The sequence below is a fragment of the Mesoplodon densirostris genome, chromosome 13 (genome assembly GCF_025265405.1).
Source record: "Mesoplodon densirostris isolate mMesDen1 chromosome 13, mMesDen1 primary haplotype, whole genome shotgun sequence".
Taxonomy (NCBI): Eukaryota; Metazoa; Chordata; class Mammalia; order Artiodactyla; family Ziphiidae; genus Mesoplodon; species Mesoplodon densirostris.
In genome coordinates this window covers 29,298,622-29,316,292 of record NC_082673.1, presented here as the reverse complement: position 1 = coordinate 29,316,292, position 17,671 = coordinate 29,298,622, and the positions used below count along the sequence as shown (strand labels likewise).

The following is a 17,671-nucleotide window of genomic DNA, read 5'->3' as shown; positions in this document are numbered from 1 at the left end:
GAACAAAAAAATTTACAATTTGTATGGAGGCACAGAAGACCCCAAATAGCCAAAGCAATTTGAGAAAGAAAAACGGAGCTGGAGGAATCAGGCTTCAGACTCTACTACAAAGCTACAGTAATCAAGACAGTATGGTACTGGCACAAAAACAGAAATACAGATCAATGGAACAGGATAGAGAGCCCATAGGTAAACCCACACACTTAAGGTCACCTTATCTTTGACAAAAGAGGCAAGAATATACAATGGAGAAAAGACAGCCTCTTCAACAAGTGGAGCTGGGAAAACTGGACAGCTACACATAAAGGAATGAAATTAGAACACTTCCTAACACCGTACACAAAAATAAACTCAAAATGGATTCAAGACCTAAATGTAAGGCCAGACGCTATAAAACTCTTCAAGGAAAACATAGGCAGAACACTCTATGACATAAATCACAGCAAGATCCTTTTTGACCCACTTCCTAGGGTTAGGGAAATAAAAACAAAAATAAACAAATAGGACCTAATGAAACTTAAAAGCTTTTGCACAGCAAAGGAAACCATAAATAAGATGAAAAGACAACCCTCAGAATGGGAGAAAATATTTGCAAGCGAAGCAACTGACAAACGATTAATCTCCAAAATATACAAGCAGCTCATGCTGTTCAATACCAAAAATCAAACAACCCAATCCAAAAAAGGGCATAAGACCTAAATAGATGTTTCTCCAAAGAAGACATACAGATTGCCAAAAAAACACATGAAAAGATGCTCAACAGCACTAATTAGTAGAGAAATGCAAATCAAAACTACAATGAGGTAGCACTTCACACCCGTCAGAATGGCCATCATCAAAAAATCTACAAACAATAAATGCTGGAGAGGTTTCAGAGAAAAGGGAACGCTCCTGCACCGTTGGTGGGAATGTAAATTGAAGCAGCCACTATGGAGAACAGTATGGAGGTTCCTTAAAAATCTAAAAATAGAATTACCATATGACCCAGCAATTCCACTACTGGGCATATCCCTGAGGAAACTGTAATTCAAAAAGATACATGTACCACAATGTTCATTGCAGTGCTATTTACAATTGCCAGGACATGGAAGCAACCTAAATGTCCATCGACAGATGAGTGGATAAAGAAGCTGTGGCACATATATACAATGGAATATTACTCAGCCATAAAAAGGAGCAAAATTGAGTTATTTGTAATGAGGTGGATGGACCTAGAGTCTGTCATACAGAGTGAAGTAAGTCAGAAAGAGAAAAACAAATACTGTATGCTAACGCACTTATATGGAATCTAAAAAAATGGTACTGATGAACCTAGTGGCAGGGCAGGGATAAAGACACAGATGTAGAGAACGAACTTGAGGGCACAGGGTGGGTAGGGGAAGCTGAGACAACGTGAGAGAGTAGTATTGACATATATACACTACCAAATGTAAAATGGATGGCTAGTGAGAAGCTGCTGCATAGCACAGGGAGATCAGCTCCATGCTTTGTGAGGACCTAGAGGGGTGGGATAGGAAGGATGGGAGGGAGTCTCAAGAGGGAAGGGATATGGGGATATATGTATACTTATAGCTAATTCACTTTGTTGTACAACAGAAAATAACACAACATTGTAAATCACTTATACTCCTATAAAGATATATATACATATAAAAAAAACCCTGCTGCATTAACACTTTCTTCTCAACATGGAACAAGAATAATAGCTTAAGGGTCTCATATGCCCTAATTACTAAAATCAGACCTCAGTACTATAGGCAGAAGAGTAAAGTTCACCTTTAGATGACTGTAACCCATGTTTGGATAAACTAAGCAACTTCTTCAAAGCATAGCATTCGTCACCAAATCTAAGGTGAATATGCTTACAATCTATTATTTCCTCTCTCCAACCCCATTCTTAAAATAATGTGCTGACTGAAGTATCTTTGTCTGTCCAGTGATGGCACACAGTGCTCAGGTTCCAGAAGGTATCACTTTCCTTGTAATTTCCTTTCACATGTTATGTCAAACTGATGTCCATAACTACCTCAGGTCTTAAGATAATTATTCTTACACTTCTATTCCTTGCTTCCTTCATTTACATTTACTCTCTAAAAGAGTTTATATCTTTTAATTTGGGGCATAATTGTCAAGAATAAAGTGACTACCATTTCCTCTTTATATTTGGCATATAGGGAGAAATTGGCAAGGAAATGTATATCATTAAGCAAGGAGAAGTCCAAGTTCTTGGAGGAGCTGATGACGCTCAAGTTCTGGTTACTCTGAAAGCTGGGGCAGTGTTTGGAGAAATCAGGTATCTAAAAGACACCGTGTAATATTGAAGTCTGTCATTTGTTATGAAAGAAAAGTCTTGGGTCATAAAATAAGTAAAGTTCCCACTCAAATTCACCAATGGTTTGATTGTGCTGACAGCATTGATAAAATAAGGATTTTCACATTTCTATTTATCCTTTCCCTTCCCAAAAGACCTAGTTCATTCAGTCCTTTAGGCCCAGAACTTAGGTCAGTGCCTAGCATAAAGTAGATGCTCAATATATGTTGAATAATGAATGTGTGAATAAATGAATGGATGAATGATGAAAGAAGAGATTGGGAGAGTTAGGCGTCAGATTGTTGGAGAACTTGAATGCCAGGCTAAGTCAATAGTTTTGAGTAGGTGAGTGATAATGATTATCATTGTGGGACCAAATTGCCTGAGTCCAAACCCCAGTACCACCACTTACAATCTTTGCTCCTTTGTTACTTGACCCCTTTGTCCTTCATCTTAATAATTAGAAGAGCAATAGTGTATATTTTAGAGGGTTGGTAAATGAATTAATTCATGAAAAGCACTTAGAACAATGTCCAGCCTATTAGGAGCTCAATAAATACTAACTATTGTTATTATTATTTCCTATTGGTCAGGAGAAGTTTATCCTACAAATAAGTCCCCAAGAGTAAGTATAGTTGCTGTTTAGTATCTACAAGGATATTGGTTCCAGGACCCCCACAGATACCAAAATCCACCAATGCTCAAGTCCTGTATATAAAATGGCATAGTGGGGGCTTCCCTGGTGGTGCAGTGGTTGAGAGTCCGCCTGCCGATGCAGGGGACACGGGTTCATGCCCCGGTCCGGGAAGATCCCACATGCCACGGAGCGGCTGGGCCCGTGAGCCATGGCCGCTGAGTCTGTGCATCCGGAGCCTGTGCTCCGCAACAGGAGAGGCCACAACAGTGAGGGGCCCGTGTACTGCAAAAAAATAAAATAAATAATAATTAAAAAAAATAAAATGGCATAGTAGAGTCAGTCATCTGCATCTCTGGGTCCCTCATCGGAGGGTTCCACACACCAGGACTGAATAAACTGGATTGCACAACCCTTATGTGAATGCACAAGCCATGGATACAAAGGTCTAACACTAGAGAAAGCAAATTCAAGCATTCTGTGGGCTAAACATTCCATATGTGTTATTGTATTTAAACATATTCATGTATTCATCCAATATACACTTATTTTGAGTGCCTAGTACATGCTAGACAGTCAGGTATTGCTCTAAACTCTGGGAATGTACTGTGAAAACAGTGAACAAGAGCTTACAGTCTTGTGGGAGAAAGCTAACAATAAATAAACTAGACAAGATAAATTCACATTGTGATAACTGCTATAGAGGTAAAAATTGTTAGAGACTGGGGATGCTACTTTACATATAATGGTCAGGGATACCTCTCTGGAAAGATAATATTCCAACTGAGGCTTGAGAGAGTAAATGGAGCAGCCATCCAGACATGGAGGAAGAGCCTCCCATATGATGGAATAGCAAGGGCAGAGGCCTAGAGGTAGAGCAAGCATATCTGGTTGAACGTCATAGAGGTCAGTATGGCTGGAGCTCAGCGAATAAGGGGCACTGTGGGGAAATGAGGCCAAAGAGGTGAGCAAAGACAAGACTGTACAAGCCTTTTAGGCCATGGTAAGGAATTTGTATTTTATTCTAAATACCAATGGATACCAATGGAGGATTTTAGGCAAAAGAATGGTACAATTTGAATTATGATGTTAGAAGACCACTCTAACAGCTATGTGGAAAAGAGGCAGTAAAGAAACAAGAATGAAATAGAGATCAATTAGAAGTCAGTTGCAGTTGTTCAAGTGGAAGATGATGGAGTTTTGAACTAGGATGCTGGCTCTTAGGGTAAAGACAAGAGTGCACTGTCAGGCAGTTATTAACATATCCATTTCATGATAGGAAAAATTGCAATTCCAAGGTGTCAATTATCTGGCCCAGGATAACATAGCTAGTAAGTGAAAGGGACAATATTCAAACACGAGTTTCATGCATCAAGGCCTAGTGATCTTTCCACCATACCACAGAAGAAAAGTGGTTCATCCAACCTCTGATTTCATAGCTGCTAAGAAGTTATCTTCAGAGTTCCAGAGATATGAATAATTTCAGATGACTTTATATTAGCATAATTAGGGTTTCCTTAGAATGTTGAATCATGTTAATTCTCTGTGGATAATGTGCCTTCTCTTTTTTATTTTTCCTCCTTGCTTAAAACTGGGTGGGCGCTCGTGTGAGGGTCTTGCTCTGGGGCAGTGGTGGAAACACTTCTCAGAATGTCCAGATCTGTGTGTTCTTTGCCGATTTTCTATCGCTTCCTTACTAGGAGTACTTGCAAAAGTGATTTAATATTTTAGTGACTTAATAATCACTGTAATCTTCAAGGTCATAAAACAAGCAACAGTCTAATCTCAAACATTGCAGAAATTAATTAGCTGACCTCTCCCAAGGGTTGAGTACTCCCTGAAGAATAAAGCTTTATAAATACAAATATGTTCATTGCTGATATTATCATCACAGTAGGAAATATGCTAAGAATACAATCCAAGTGCTGCTGAGTTGCAATTGAAAGGAATCTTAAATTCTTGACAGCAGCTTCTCAAATAAATCTCCTATTACCCACTGGGTTTCTAAGGCCAAATTGAAACCAGTAGACCAGACAAGCTCTAAATTTGCTCAGTAATCTGGCTGATTCAAGCAAAAGGGAGATTTTTGCCTTGACTCTCTTCTTGGCTGTGGTTGAGGAGAAATACGATACGTCTGCCTCTTCTCAGATACCCCCAGGCTTCACAGGCCCACAGCTGTCATATGCCCCTGGAGCTCTAGTTATTTATTCCAGCAATGGAGGCACGCCTGCCAAACATCTAGATACTGGAAAGATCTAGTAATTGTGTTTACTACTCAAAAAACCTGTGACCTTTGTTAAAATGAGCTAAATCCAGCACTATCATGTAGCTTTTCAATGAAGGTTCTTTTTTCTTAGGAAAAAATAAGAAAGAAAAGAACTGAGGGCTTTCAAGGACATTATATACTAATCCAAAAGAGCAAAGCCCTGACTAAAATATAGATTTACAGCCTGTCATGGAGAAAACCCAGACCACATTTCCAATTAACATCTGAGGAGTTCAGACACCCCATTTTTAATAGAAAGACTCAGGGTCTGCCGGGGGATAGCCTTGTAGTAGTACTGACTCCACTGTTTGTTTTCCCAATTACAATTATTGCCAAGTCTTATTCACCAAATGTATTTAACCACTTCCTATCCTCCTTCTGCATCTGTTAAAATGTCACTTTTCCTGAAATGCATCTGAATTTTTACCCTTGCTAGTGCTATTATGATTTCAATAGAAATCCCTACTGGTTTCATCTCCCTTTGGAATGTCCTCCCCCTGGAAAATACCTATTCACCTTTCAAGACTTCAATTCAGATGTCACCTCTCTGAAGCCATCTCTAACCACCCCCCCAAACAACTAGTTGCTCCTTGTTCTATGCTTTCATAGTATTTGATTCATAACTTTACTACAGAAATTACCACTAATTTATAATCAATTCATTCAAATGGATCTCAACAGACTAAGCTATTAAAATGTAAGAACTAAAACTTTCCATCTTTATGTCACCAGCAGCTATATAAAAACTGTATAATGTGTTGATTTTCATTGATATTCTTCTTCCATTCAAAATAATTTGCAGGTGCTATTCAGAAATTTCTGATTAATTAAGTAGTTAATTGTGATTTGATTTAAAACAAAACAGAAAATTATATTCATGACCCCTTACAGTATAATGTGAAGTGCCTCAAAGAAGGTCATGCCTGGCATGGTGAACAAGAATGGTGAGCAAGAAACAATCACTTCCCTCAAGGGCCTTACAAATAAAAGGCAAGGAAACAAAAAGATTCCAATACCAGGTGATAAAATGTATGGATTGCATTCAATGATGGAGCATACTCAAGATGTTATGGAGTACAAAGCCTTCACAAGGACAAATCCTTCAGATTTAGCAATTGCCTGAGGTTATTTGAGAACTGAAGGCAGACTTTCAGTGCTTCTCAAATGACATGTGGAGAAAATAATGTGTGCAGACAATATGTGTGCACAAAGGTCAGTCCTGATAGCCTGTACAAGGGGGTATGTAAAGGAGTATTCACATAATGCCTGTAGTGGGTTGAATGTTGGCCCCCGCGAAGATATATCCATGCCCTAACCCCTGGAACCTGTGAATGTGACCTTATTTAGAAAAAAAGAAAGAAAAAGAGTCTTTGCAGATATAATTAAGCTAAGGATCTTAAGGTGAGCTCATTCTTGATTTTCTTGGATGGGCCCTAAATCCAATGACAAGTGTCCTCACATGAGACAGAAGTGGAGAAGACACACAAACACAGGGAGAAGAGGGGAAGGCCGTGTGAAGACCGAGGCAGAAATTGGAGTTATGCAGCCACAGCCAAGGAACTTCTGGAGCCACCAGAAGCTGAAAGAGGCAAGAAAGGATTCTCTTCTAGAATCCCTGGAGGGAGCACAGCCCTGCCAACAACTTGATTTTTTTACTTCTGGCCTCCAAAACTGTGAGAGAATAAATTTCTGTTGTTGGTAGTCACTGGTTTTACAGTAATTTGTTACAGCAGCCTCAGGAAATTAATAGAATACTAAATTTTTTACATTGTTAACTTTTGAAATTTACTGGGGGAAAAAGAAAGGTCTGCTTGACACTCCTTCAGCTCACCCTACATGGCCAGTCCACCTCTAAGACCTATCAGTTTCACCTCCAAAGTGTGTCTCCAATTGTTTGCACCTTACCTCCTCCACTGACCCCACTTCCGTCCACACCACCTCCCTCTCTCACTGGACCACTGCAGGGCTGCTCCAAGTCTCCCACTCCAACCACCACACCCTCTGTAATCCAGGCCCCACTAGCAGCCAGAGGGATCCTTCACAAACAGGTATGATCATGTCATTGCCCTCCTGCTTAAAACCACTCAGTGCTTTCACATGTTCTTTTTTATCTAAAAGTCCTTGCCTGACCTACAAGATCCTGCAGAGTCTAGCCCCTGCCTACCTCTCTACAGCAGGGTGTACCCCCACTCCCCTTGCTCTCTTTAATCCAGACTTCAGTTCCTTAAATGTGCCACATGCCATCCAGCCTTGGAGAGTTGGGTTTTTTTTTTCCTAATTTTGGAATTAAAAACCTTTTTTATTCAGGTAATAATGGTTTATAACATTATATGTATCATGTATACATTACATTTTGACTTCTGCATATACTGCAGTGTGCTCACCACCAAAAGTTTAGCTTCCATCTGTCACCATATAATTGACCCCCTTTACCCATTTTGCCTTCCCTCAACCTTTCTTCCCCTCTGGTAACTACTACTCTGTTCTCTGTATCTATGTTTTTGTTTTGGTTTGGTTTGCTTTGTTCATTTATTTTGTTTTGTTTTTGTTTTTTATATTCCACCTATGAGTGAAAACATGCAGTATTTGTCTTTCTCTCTCTGACTTATTTCACTTAGCATAAGACCCTCAAGGTCCATCCACGTTGTCGCAGATGGCAGGATTTCATCTTTTTATGGCTGAGTAGTATTGCATTGTGTATATACACCACATCTTCTTTATCCATTCATTCATTGATGGATACCTAGGTTGTTTCTGTATCTTGGCTATTGTAAATAAAGCTGCAATGAACATAGGAGTGCATATATCTTTTAAAATTAGTTTTTGTATTCTTTGGATGAACATACAGAAGTCTCCATACTGTTTTCCATAGCAGCCATGGGGAGTTTTTACCTCTGCCCATATAGGTTACCCACCCCTTTAACCTAATCTCAGCTACTTTCAGGACTTCTTTTTCTCCATTATAGGGACCACCCAGGTCTCCTTGCTACACTCTCTAGTTGGACTACATTCCTATCTTTCGTAACACTTACCTTTGTAATCATGCACTTGCTGGTGCATTTATTTCTTCAGTGTCTTTCTTCCTTCCTCACTAAATCATAAGCATCAGGACTACTATGTATGGCTGTACCAGCTGTGCTCTGCATCAGGATGTCCAGGCAGGGCCTGGGAGAACTGGAATGCAGCTTGCACTCCACTCCTGAGCATGAGCCCTGCCGTTACACTCCCCTTCATGCACAGGTGCCCTTTACTTTGCAAAAGGGGGGATTTTGCTGGCCAAGCTTTACACCTTTAGGACTGCATTTGCCCAGAGAGGCTGTATTTTTCCATTTTGTACACAGACACAGTCCCTAGCAGATGCCACACCCGATCTTCACTTGATCCCCAGCCCTTAAGGGAGTGTCTGGCCCACATAAATGCCTAATAAATAGTCATTGAATAAATAAGTTAACGTAATTATCTTCTATCTTTGCAAATGTACTAATACACATTCATTTTTGTCATGAATATGCATATTCAGCCTTGTACCCTTTTTGTCAGTTTTTATTATTAAGAATAGGACTGCTACATTTATCTTTGTAAAATCATTTTGCTTTTCTTTTATTTCTTTGAAGTTTATTCCCCAAAATGAAATAACTAGGTCAAAAGGTAGGAACATTTCTATAACTCTTGGAATATATGGGCAGATGATTTTCTAGAAAAACTCAACCAATTTAAGATACAACATGCAATGTATAGCTACTTTTCTCTAGTATCAGTGATATTACCTCATTATTCTCAGTTGGTTATGCACTTTAATAGTTGTTTTAATTTGCATTTCTCTAAATAGTGCTTAGAAAATAATAGGTCCTCAATAAATATTTGATAAATGAATTAATTTCCTCTGGGCCTATTTACTTTCATAAATGTGATCATTTATTTTCTACATTTCTTTCTTTGTACAATATCCTTTTTTCATCATATATAACAAGTTATTGAGCAGAATTTAGGCAGTGATATATCATATGTTTTAGATAGTCTGGCTTTTATTTAAAGTGTTTAAGTTCTGACTTTTCACCAGCTATATTGGTCAAATCCTCCATTCTGCATATTTAACAAATATTTTCTCTATACCATTGTGAAAAGGCCAAATATTTTGAAAAATAATTTTAAACCTCTTTGTTCCCTCCAAACAATGTTTGCCTATTTTTCCTGACCACTCAGTTTTCAAAATGAGAGTACCAAGGTAGACTTTTAGTTTTTTGGACTATTTTAATTTCATATTCTTATTCTTCATCAGAATAAACTTTGGGGGGCTTCCCTGGTGGCGCAGTGGTTGAAAGTCCGCCTGCCAATGCAGGGGACACGGGTTCGTGCCCCGGTCTGGGAAGATCCCACATGCCGCGGAGCGGCTGGGCTCGTGAGCCGCGGCCACTGAGCCTGCGCGTCCGGAGCCTGTGCTCTGCAACGGGAGAGGCCACAACAGTGAGAGGCCTGCGTACTGCAAAAAAAAAAAAAAAAAAGAAAAAAAGAATAAACTCTGTTATTCCTTCACCCACTACCCTGCCTTTCCTAAAAGACAGAAATAGTAGATACCTTGGAAGAATGAGCAGGGGTAAGAAGATTGATAAATACTGAGGTAGAAAACTTTTCATTTCCATTTTTTTCTGGCTCAATCCTGTGAATACTACCTGTGTTAAAATATGTGTTTATATTTTCACTACCTTCTTTAATATACAGTCTCTTTGTTTGTGTAGCATTTTTTGCTTAGAGCAAAAAGCAAGCCTCATCTAAGTTTCACAATATTCCTGTGAACCACTACATTATCAGTACCATTGTTTAAACATGTATTCAAATATTCTCAGGACTCCTCCTAAACTGACTTCATCTGGTGACTCTAATTCTATGAAAATCAAGGCTCTTTACCACCATTTGGAATAGCAGAGAGGGAGTAAAGAATCTGCTTGTCAGACATTGGTAGAACTTATCACGACCAGCCCAACTGGCTTCCTCCCTGATTTTTCTAATATCCATGTGCAAATCTGTATCATTAGAACAGTAACAATGGCTTCATTAGCAGCATTAGAGTTTAGAGTGTAAAGAAAAGACTCCATGATTTGAAGTCAGCTCTGGTCTTGGATTTGAATTTCTGCAGTGAAACTCATAAGTATTTGTTCTGGAATAAGTCACTTCACTAGATTCTGGACCTCAATTTCCATGTCAGTAAGTGTAGTTAAGAACCTACCTCAACAGTTTCATGTGGTCATTAATATATGACATTGTTAGCTATTTTGACCCCAAAGAAACACATAGTTAAGCTAGAATATTAGTTTGTTTGATACAGTATTTTCTAGCCAGAGTATCATGTATCCTTCTGGGTACTTGATATAAATAAAGAGGGCATGGAATAAACTGTGCATGTTATTTTTTTCCCTCTCCTTCTCTAGAATTTTTACCTAGATTCTTCATCGATCATCCACTTTTTTTTTCAATAAATTTATTTATTTTTGGCCATGTTGGGTCTTCATTGCTGTGTGTGGGCTTTCTCTAGTTGTGGAGGGCAGGGGGCTACTCTTGGTTGCGGTGCACAGGCTTCTTATTGTGGTGGTTTCTGTTGTTACCTGGGCTCAGTAGTTGTGTCTCATGGGCTCAGTTGCTCCGTGGCATGTGGGATCTCCCCTCACCAGGGCTCGAGCCCATGTCCCCTGCACTGGCAGGTGGATTCTTAACCACTGCGCCACCAGGGAAGTCCTGATTATCCACTTCTTCTAAGGCCAATTCAATTCTGAAATCAAGACTTCCTGGGGGAAAGAGGACTACATGTTTTGTATCTGTGAAATCTGAAGTCTTTAACTCTGATAAAAATCCATACATAGAGATTTTTCTCAAAAATCTAGGTTAACATGTGCTGCCTTGCAGTAGTTTTATGAATATCAAAGTATCTGCAAAGAGTGAGCAGACTGGGCAGAGGTGACACTAGAAACTTTTGCTCACCCACAAAAGTTTTTTTTTTAGGATTTATATTTAGTGAAGTGGTAAAAATTTTCAAGCAACAAAGTGTTTTCCAATAACATTGAAAAGAGTAAAAGAATATCTCATAGAAGTCTACACAGGTGACCTAACCTCCTGCACTCCAAATATAATCCAGTTGGAAATTTGCTTAATGAGAACACATATATGAAGTTGTAATCTCTCACTCAGCATTGGATGTGATTGATCTTCTTTCCATAGATAGTATTCAGAGTTAGTTTTATTTCTATTATAGGAAACAATTCTACATGAGAGTATGCTTTTAGACAAGAAACTTCTTCATTTTAGGAAACATTCTCAATTTTTACAGTTATCAGAGCATTAATCATTCTGAATTGTGTTTATCTGTTTAAGAAGTCTGTCTAGGTTTGCATACAACTCCACAACAATGAGCTGTGTGACTCTGGGTGAGGTCCTCAATGGAGGTTTCATTTCTTCATCAATTAAAATAGAGTAATAATAATACATAATTACCTCATAGGATTGAAAAGCATTATACGTATTGATACAAAAAAGAACTTAGAAAAATACCTGGCTCATAGTAAGCACTTAAAAATATTAGCTAGTAATACTACTATTACTAATGTTATTATCAATATTTGCTAGTCGACTAGACAACACTTGCCCATGCTTATCCCACTCCTAGATTACAAACAGCTTGAGGGCAGATTTTTTTTTTATTGAAATATAGTCGAGGGCTTCCCTGGTGGCGCAGTGGTTGAGAGTCCGCCTGCCGATGCAGGGGACTAGGGTTCGTGCCCCGATCCCGGAAGATCCCACATGCCGCGGAGCGGCTGGGCCCGCGAGACATGGCCGCGGAGCCTGTGTGTCCGGAGCCTGTGCTCCGCAACGGGAGAGGCCACAGCAGTGAGAGGCCCGCGTACAGCAAAAAACAAAAAAAAACAAACAAACAAACGAAATATAGTCGATTTATAAATATTGTGTTAGTTTCAGGTATACAGCAAAGTGATTCAGTTATACATATATATGTGTATATCTATATTCTTTCTTCAATCCTTTTCCATTATAGTTTACTACAAGATATTGAATATAGTTCCCTATGCTATACAGTAAATCCTTTTGTTTATTTTATATATGGTAGTATGCATCTGTTAATCTCATACTCCCAATTTATCTCTCCCCCCCTTCTCCTTTGGTAACCATAAGTTTGTGTTCTGTGTCTGTGAGTCAGTTTCTGTTTTGCAAATAAGTTTCTTTGTACTAATTTTTAGATTCTACATATAAGTGATATATTTGTCTTTGTCTGACTTAACTTCATTTAAAATGATAATCTCTAGGTCCATCCATGTTGCTGCAAATGGCATTATTTCATTCTTTTTTATGGCTGAGTAATATTTCATTTTATATATCTATATTTATATCTCATCTTCTTTATCCATTCATCTGTTGATGGACACTGAGGTTGCTTCCATGTCTTTGCTATTGTAAATAGTGCCACTATGAACACTGGGGTGAATATATCTTTTCAAATTAGAGCTTTTTTTCTTTCCCAGATATATGCCCAGGAGTGGGATTACTGGATCATATGGTAACTCTATTTTTAGTTTTTTTAAGGAAACTCCATACTGTTTTCCACAGTGGCTGTACTAATTTACATTCCCACCAACAGTGTAGGAGGGTTCCCTTTAGGCTTGAGGACAGATGTTAATCATCTTTATAGCCCCAGAACTTGGCATCGTATCTAGGTCATTATGGAGTATGTTATTTCTACACACTTCTAATTTATCACTAATTTCTTTTTTTCCTTTTCTTTTCAATTTGTACAGTGAATTCCTTATATGCTTCTGCATGATTGGCCTCCAAAGTAAAATGGTCTGTACAATCTCAAACTCATAGAAAAAACTATTTATCAAAAGTCCAGCTGAGAAAGGTAATGTTTAAGAGGATTATTTTTCTCTAGATAGTCTAGATACCACTGAAAACAAAGCGAGAGATGAGTATCTGATATGCACTGTACTGACTACCCTTCCCACCCGCAGCATTGCTCCTACGGAACTGGACTTTGGAGTGACACACAGCCTTTACTGAGGACCACATCACAAACAGTGCTGGCAAACTTAGTTTTGCATCTATAATAGAATATGAACATGTTGTCCACCAATTTACATAGTGGCCTCTCTACTAAAGCCCTTCAACAGATATTTATGTCTTAAAACTAAGAATCCATCGATTTTTATGATATAAGAGACTTAAAGCCAAATTTGAAGCCCTCTTGTAACAAAGTTAGCATTTTTGCATGAACCCCATTTTATGTTTCCATTCTTGTTTCTCTTCTGCTCTTCCTTTCAACTTATGCTCTTTTGTATTCTACTTATCCTTGTGAGCACTTTCTGGATAAACTAGCTCTGTGAAAAAGGGCTGTGCACATTGTGTTCCAGTCACATTATAGTTTGTGTATGCAGTGCACAATTTATGATGCCGTATGTGGCAGCCCTGGAAAAAAGCTGGAAATGAATGACTGGCTAAGGACTATCTGAATATTCTAGCTCTTTCTGATATATACACAGAGAAATGTATATGTATATGTAAATACATATACATTTGTTTATATGTATATATACATTTGTTTGTATGTATATGTGCACATGTACATATTATATGTATATGTATGTACTATATGTATACTATATGCATATGTGTGCATATTATATACATATATAGTATACATATGTGTATAGTATATATATTAAACATGTATAATATATTATATGTATATATGTGTTACATACATACATATAAAATCTTCATATTGCTATTTATACCTGACATTTACAGAGTTTTGCACATACGGGTCATCTCACATTAAATATACCTTCTCCCTCTGACATTCACACCACTGATTTCATTCACTTATCCACTTTTGGCACACTAGTACTATGATGGTTAACTTTTATTTTATTTTTTTTGCGGTACGCGGGCCTCTCACTGTTGTGGCCTCTCCCGTTGCAGAGCACAGGCTCCGGACGCACAGGCTCAGCGGCCATGGCTCACGGGCCCAGCCGCTCTGCGGCATGTGGGATCTTCCCGAACTGGGACACGAACCTGCGTCCGCTGCATCGGCAGGCGGACTCTCAACCACTGTGCCACCAGGGAAGCCCTGATGGTTAATTTTTTGTGTTGACTTGGCTAAGGGATGCCAAGATAGCTGATAAAAACATTATTTCTGGTGTGTGTTTATAAGGGTGTTTGGGGCAGAGATTAACATTTGAATCAGTAGATTGAGTAAGGAGGATCACCCTCACCAATGCAGTAGGGATCACCCAATCCACTGAGGGTCTGAATAGAACAAAAATGTGAAGAAAGGGCAAATTCACTCTCAGCTTGAGCTGACACATCTATCTTCTCCTGCCCTCAGACATCAGACATCAGGGCTCCTGGTTCTGAACTTTCAGACCCAGACCTGGACTTATACCAGAGGCTCCTCTTTCTCCCCTTCTCAGGCCTTTGGACCCAGAGTGAATTACAGCACCAGCTTCCTGGGTCTCCAGCTTGTAGATGGCAGACTGTGGGACTTCTCAGACTCCATAACTACCACAACCACATGAGCCAATTCCCATAATAAATCTCCTTTTATATATATCTGTATATGTCCTATTTTTTCTGTTTCTCTGGAGAACCCTGTGTAATAAAATTTATTATACTTATTGTTACTTGTTACCGTTACATTCCCCAAATTAGGGTTTAAAACTTCTCAGCCAGGAGTTTTACCTAATTACACCTTCATAACTGAATGTCAGGAGTCTATAAACACCTATCTCTCCCTAAAGATAATCAGATACCTATAGTGCAGAAGGTACTAAAAGGTGGTCTTGTTAACCCAAAAGAGAGATTAAGTATCTTGCTCAGAAATACACTTAATAAATGGTAGATTTCAGCTATAGTTCAATTTAAATTCTTTTATTAAACATTATAAATAAATAAATAAATAAAATGGTAGAGTTATCTGGTTCCAAAATCTGTACTCTTTCCACAAACCATACCATGCTTTACTATTTTTTCTTTTGCACTACTTTACCTGCTGAATACATGATAGGCACTTAATAAATACATGATTGGAGTAAAAATCTAAAAGGTCCTTAAGTTCTTTTTTAAGGTCACAGCGAACAAAGGTGGACCTAGAATTAGAATCCATTCCCTTGTTTCCTGGGCCATTACTCTGTTCAGTATTTTTGACCTGGGGACACTTACCATTAACCTCGGCCGTTTGCCCTCCAGCACGTGCTCTTTCAGAAACTATGTGGGCTTGGGAATATTTAGGGAGCTTCTTACTAAGCTATTTAATGAGTGAAATTTTCCATTGGTGGAATGCTGGAGAAGCATTTTGTGGACAGGAGGGGAAAAAAAGATGCTATTTTAAACATTGCTGAGAGAGTTTGGGCAAAATCCATCTGGCAGACAGACTATTTCTTCCGTTCAAAAACTCATCAAGCACTCCAAATGTGTAACCTGTAGGGAAGTTTAATTAAAGCTTGAGAAATCTCAAAATAACTTGACATTTAAATATGTTATTTCCGTTCTGCTCTCATAGTCTGACACACACAGAGACAGTCTCAGGTCCAAATTAAGTTCCCCAGTGCCATCCAGCCCTGCCTAACTACTGGATTGCCCTATGTCCAAGGCAACAGGAATGTGAATGAAATAGGCTCATCCAATCATTGTCCTTCAAATATTAACATCCATTTCATACATAGATAGGCAGGAAGATAGGTAGGTAGATAGATAGATAGATGGATGGATGGATGAATGACAGAGTAAAATTTATTTCTCTTACTTAAAAAAAAAGGGTGAAGGCAGAGCTTGTCTTGGGGAGAACCTCAGGAAAGGAGATTACATTTTCTCTTTTCTCTTAGTTTATCAATTATAATTATTTTCAAAAAACTTCAGTGTTTGCTATACACATTTTAAACTAAGTTTACCTTAACATTAACACTATACCACTTCACATGTAGTGCAGGAACATTATAACAGCCCTTCCCTACCAACCCTTAAGACACTGGTATCATTCATTTCACTTATCCATATGCTACAATCACCCAATGCAGTGTTACTTTATTATTTAAAGTCATATTTTAGATCAATTAAGAATAAGGAAAATAAAAGACTTCCATTTTACCTCTGTTTATTCCTTCTCCCATGTCTTTCACTCTTTATGTAGACCTAAATTTTTAATCTGTATTATTTTCCTTCTTCCCAAAGAATTTCTCTCAATATCTTTAAGGGTATGTCTGCTAATGTTAAAGTCCCTCAGTTTTTGGTTTTCTGGGAAAATCTTCATCTCTCTTTCACTTTTGAAGGATAACTTCACTATACATTGGATTCTAGGTTGGTGATTTTGTTTTTCTTAACACTTGGTATTTCACTCCACTCTTTTCTTATTTGCAGTGTTTCTGATGAAAAGTCCACTATAATTCTTATTCCTGTACCTTTATATGTAAGGCTTTTTTCTCCCTCAGCTCTTTTCAAGATTTTCTTTGTCTTTACCTTATTACACTTTGAATATGATGTGCCTAGGAATGGGGCTGGGGGAGTATTTATTCTGCTTGGTATTCTCTGAGCTTCCCGGATCTGTGGTTTGTTGTCTGTCATTAATTTGGAAAAGTTCTCGGCCATTATTACTTCAGGTGGTTCTTCTAATACTAGAGAATGTTGTATGTTTATGTATATATCATATATATATATAATACCTTTTGAAAATGTCCCGCGGTTCTTGATGTTCTGTTCTGGTTGGATTTTGGGGGGTTTTTTTCATTCCTTTTTTTCTTTTTGCATTCAATTTGGGAACTTTCTACTACCTATCTTCAAGCTCATCTATTCTTTTCTTGGCCATGCCCAGTCTACTGATGATCCCATTAAAGTCAGTATTCACTTCTGTTACAGTATTTTTTATTTCTAACATTTCCTTTTGAATCTGTCTTAGAATTTCTATCTCTCTGCTTACATTACCCATCTGTTCTTGTATGATGCCTATTTTTTCCAATAGATCTTTTAACATAATAATCATAGTTATTTTAAATTCTTTGTCTGATAATTCCAACATCTATGTCATATCTCAATCTGGTTCTAATGCTTTCTTTGGCTCTTCAAGCTGTATTTTACTTGCTTTTTAGTGTACTTTGTAATTTTTGTTGAAAGCTGTACATGACATAATGGGTAGTAGGAACTGAGGTAAACAGGTCTTTAGAATGAGGTTGTATATTAATCTGGCTAGGAGTTGGGCTGTGTTTAATGTTTGCTGTAGCTGTAGGTGCTAGAGCTTCTAAATTTCTCTAGTGACTTTGTTTCTATCTCCTCTGTTGACTTTGGCCTTCCCTCAGTACTGCTCTTCAGAGAAAGTCTGCATTTTGCAGTTATAACCCAATGTTACTATACAGAAGTCCCTTTGGTATAGTGGTAAGGTATGGGGGACAGCTCTAACTTTATGATTAAATCT

General features: G+C 38.2%; 1 protein-coding gene across 1 annotated transcript in view; it reads left to right on the top strand.

Annotated features, from left to right (window-relative positions):
• CNGB3 (cyclic nucleotide gated channel subunit beta 3) overlaps nucleotides 1–17,671 on the top strand; it is a 151,376-nt gene that overhangs the window by 128,070 nt on the left and 5,635 nt on the right. Inside the window, exon 15 of the mRNA XM_060115719.1 lies at nucleotides 2,175–2,293. Coding sequence (XP_059971702.1) covers nucleotides 2,175–2,293 — 119 coding nt within the window. The remainder of the gene's footprint in view (nucleotides 1–2,174; nucleotides 2,294–17,671) is intronic.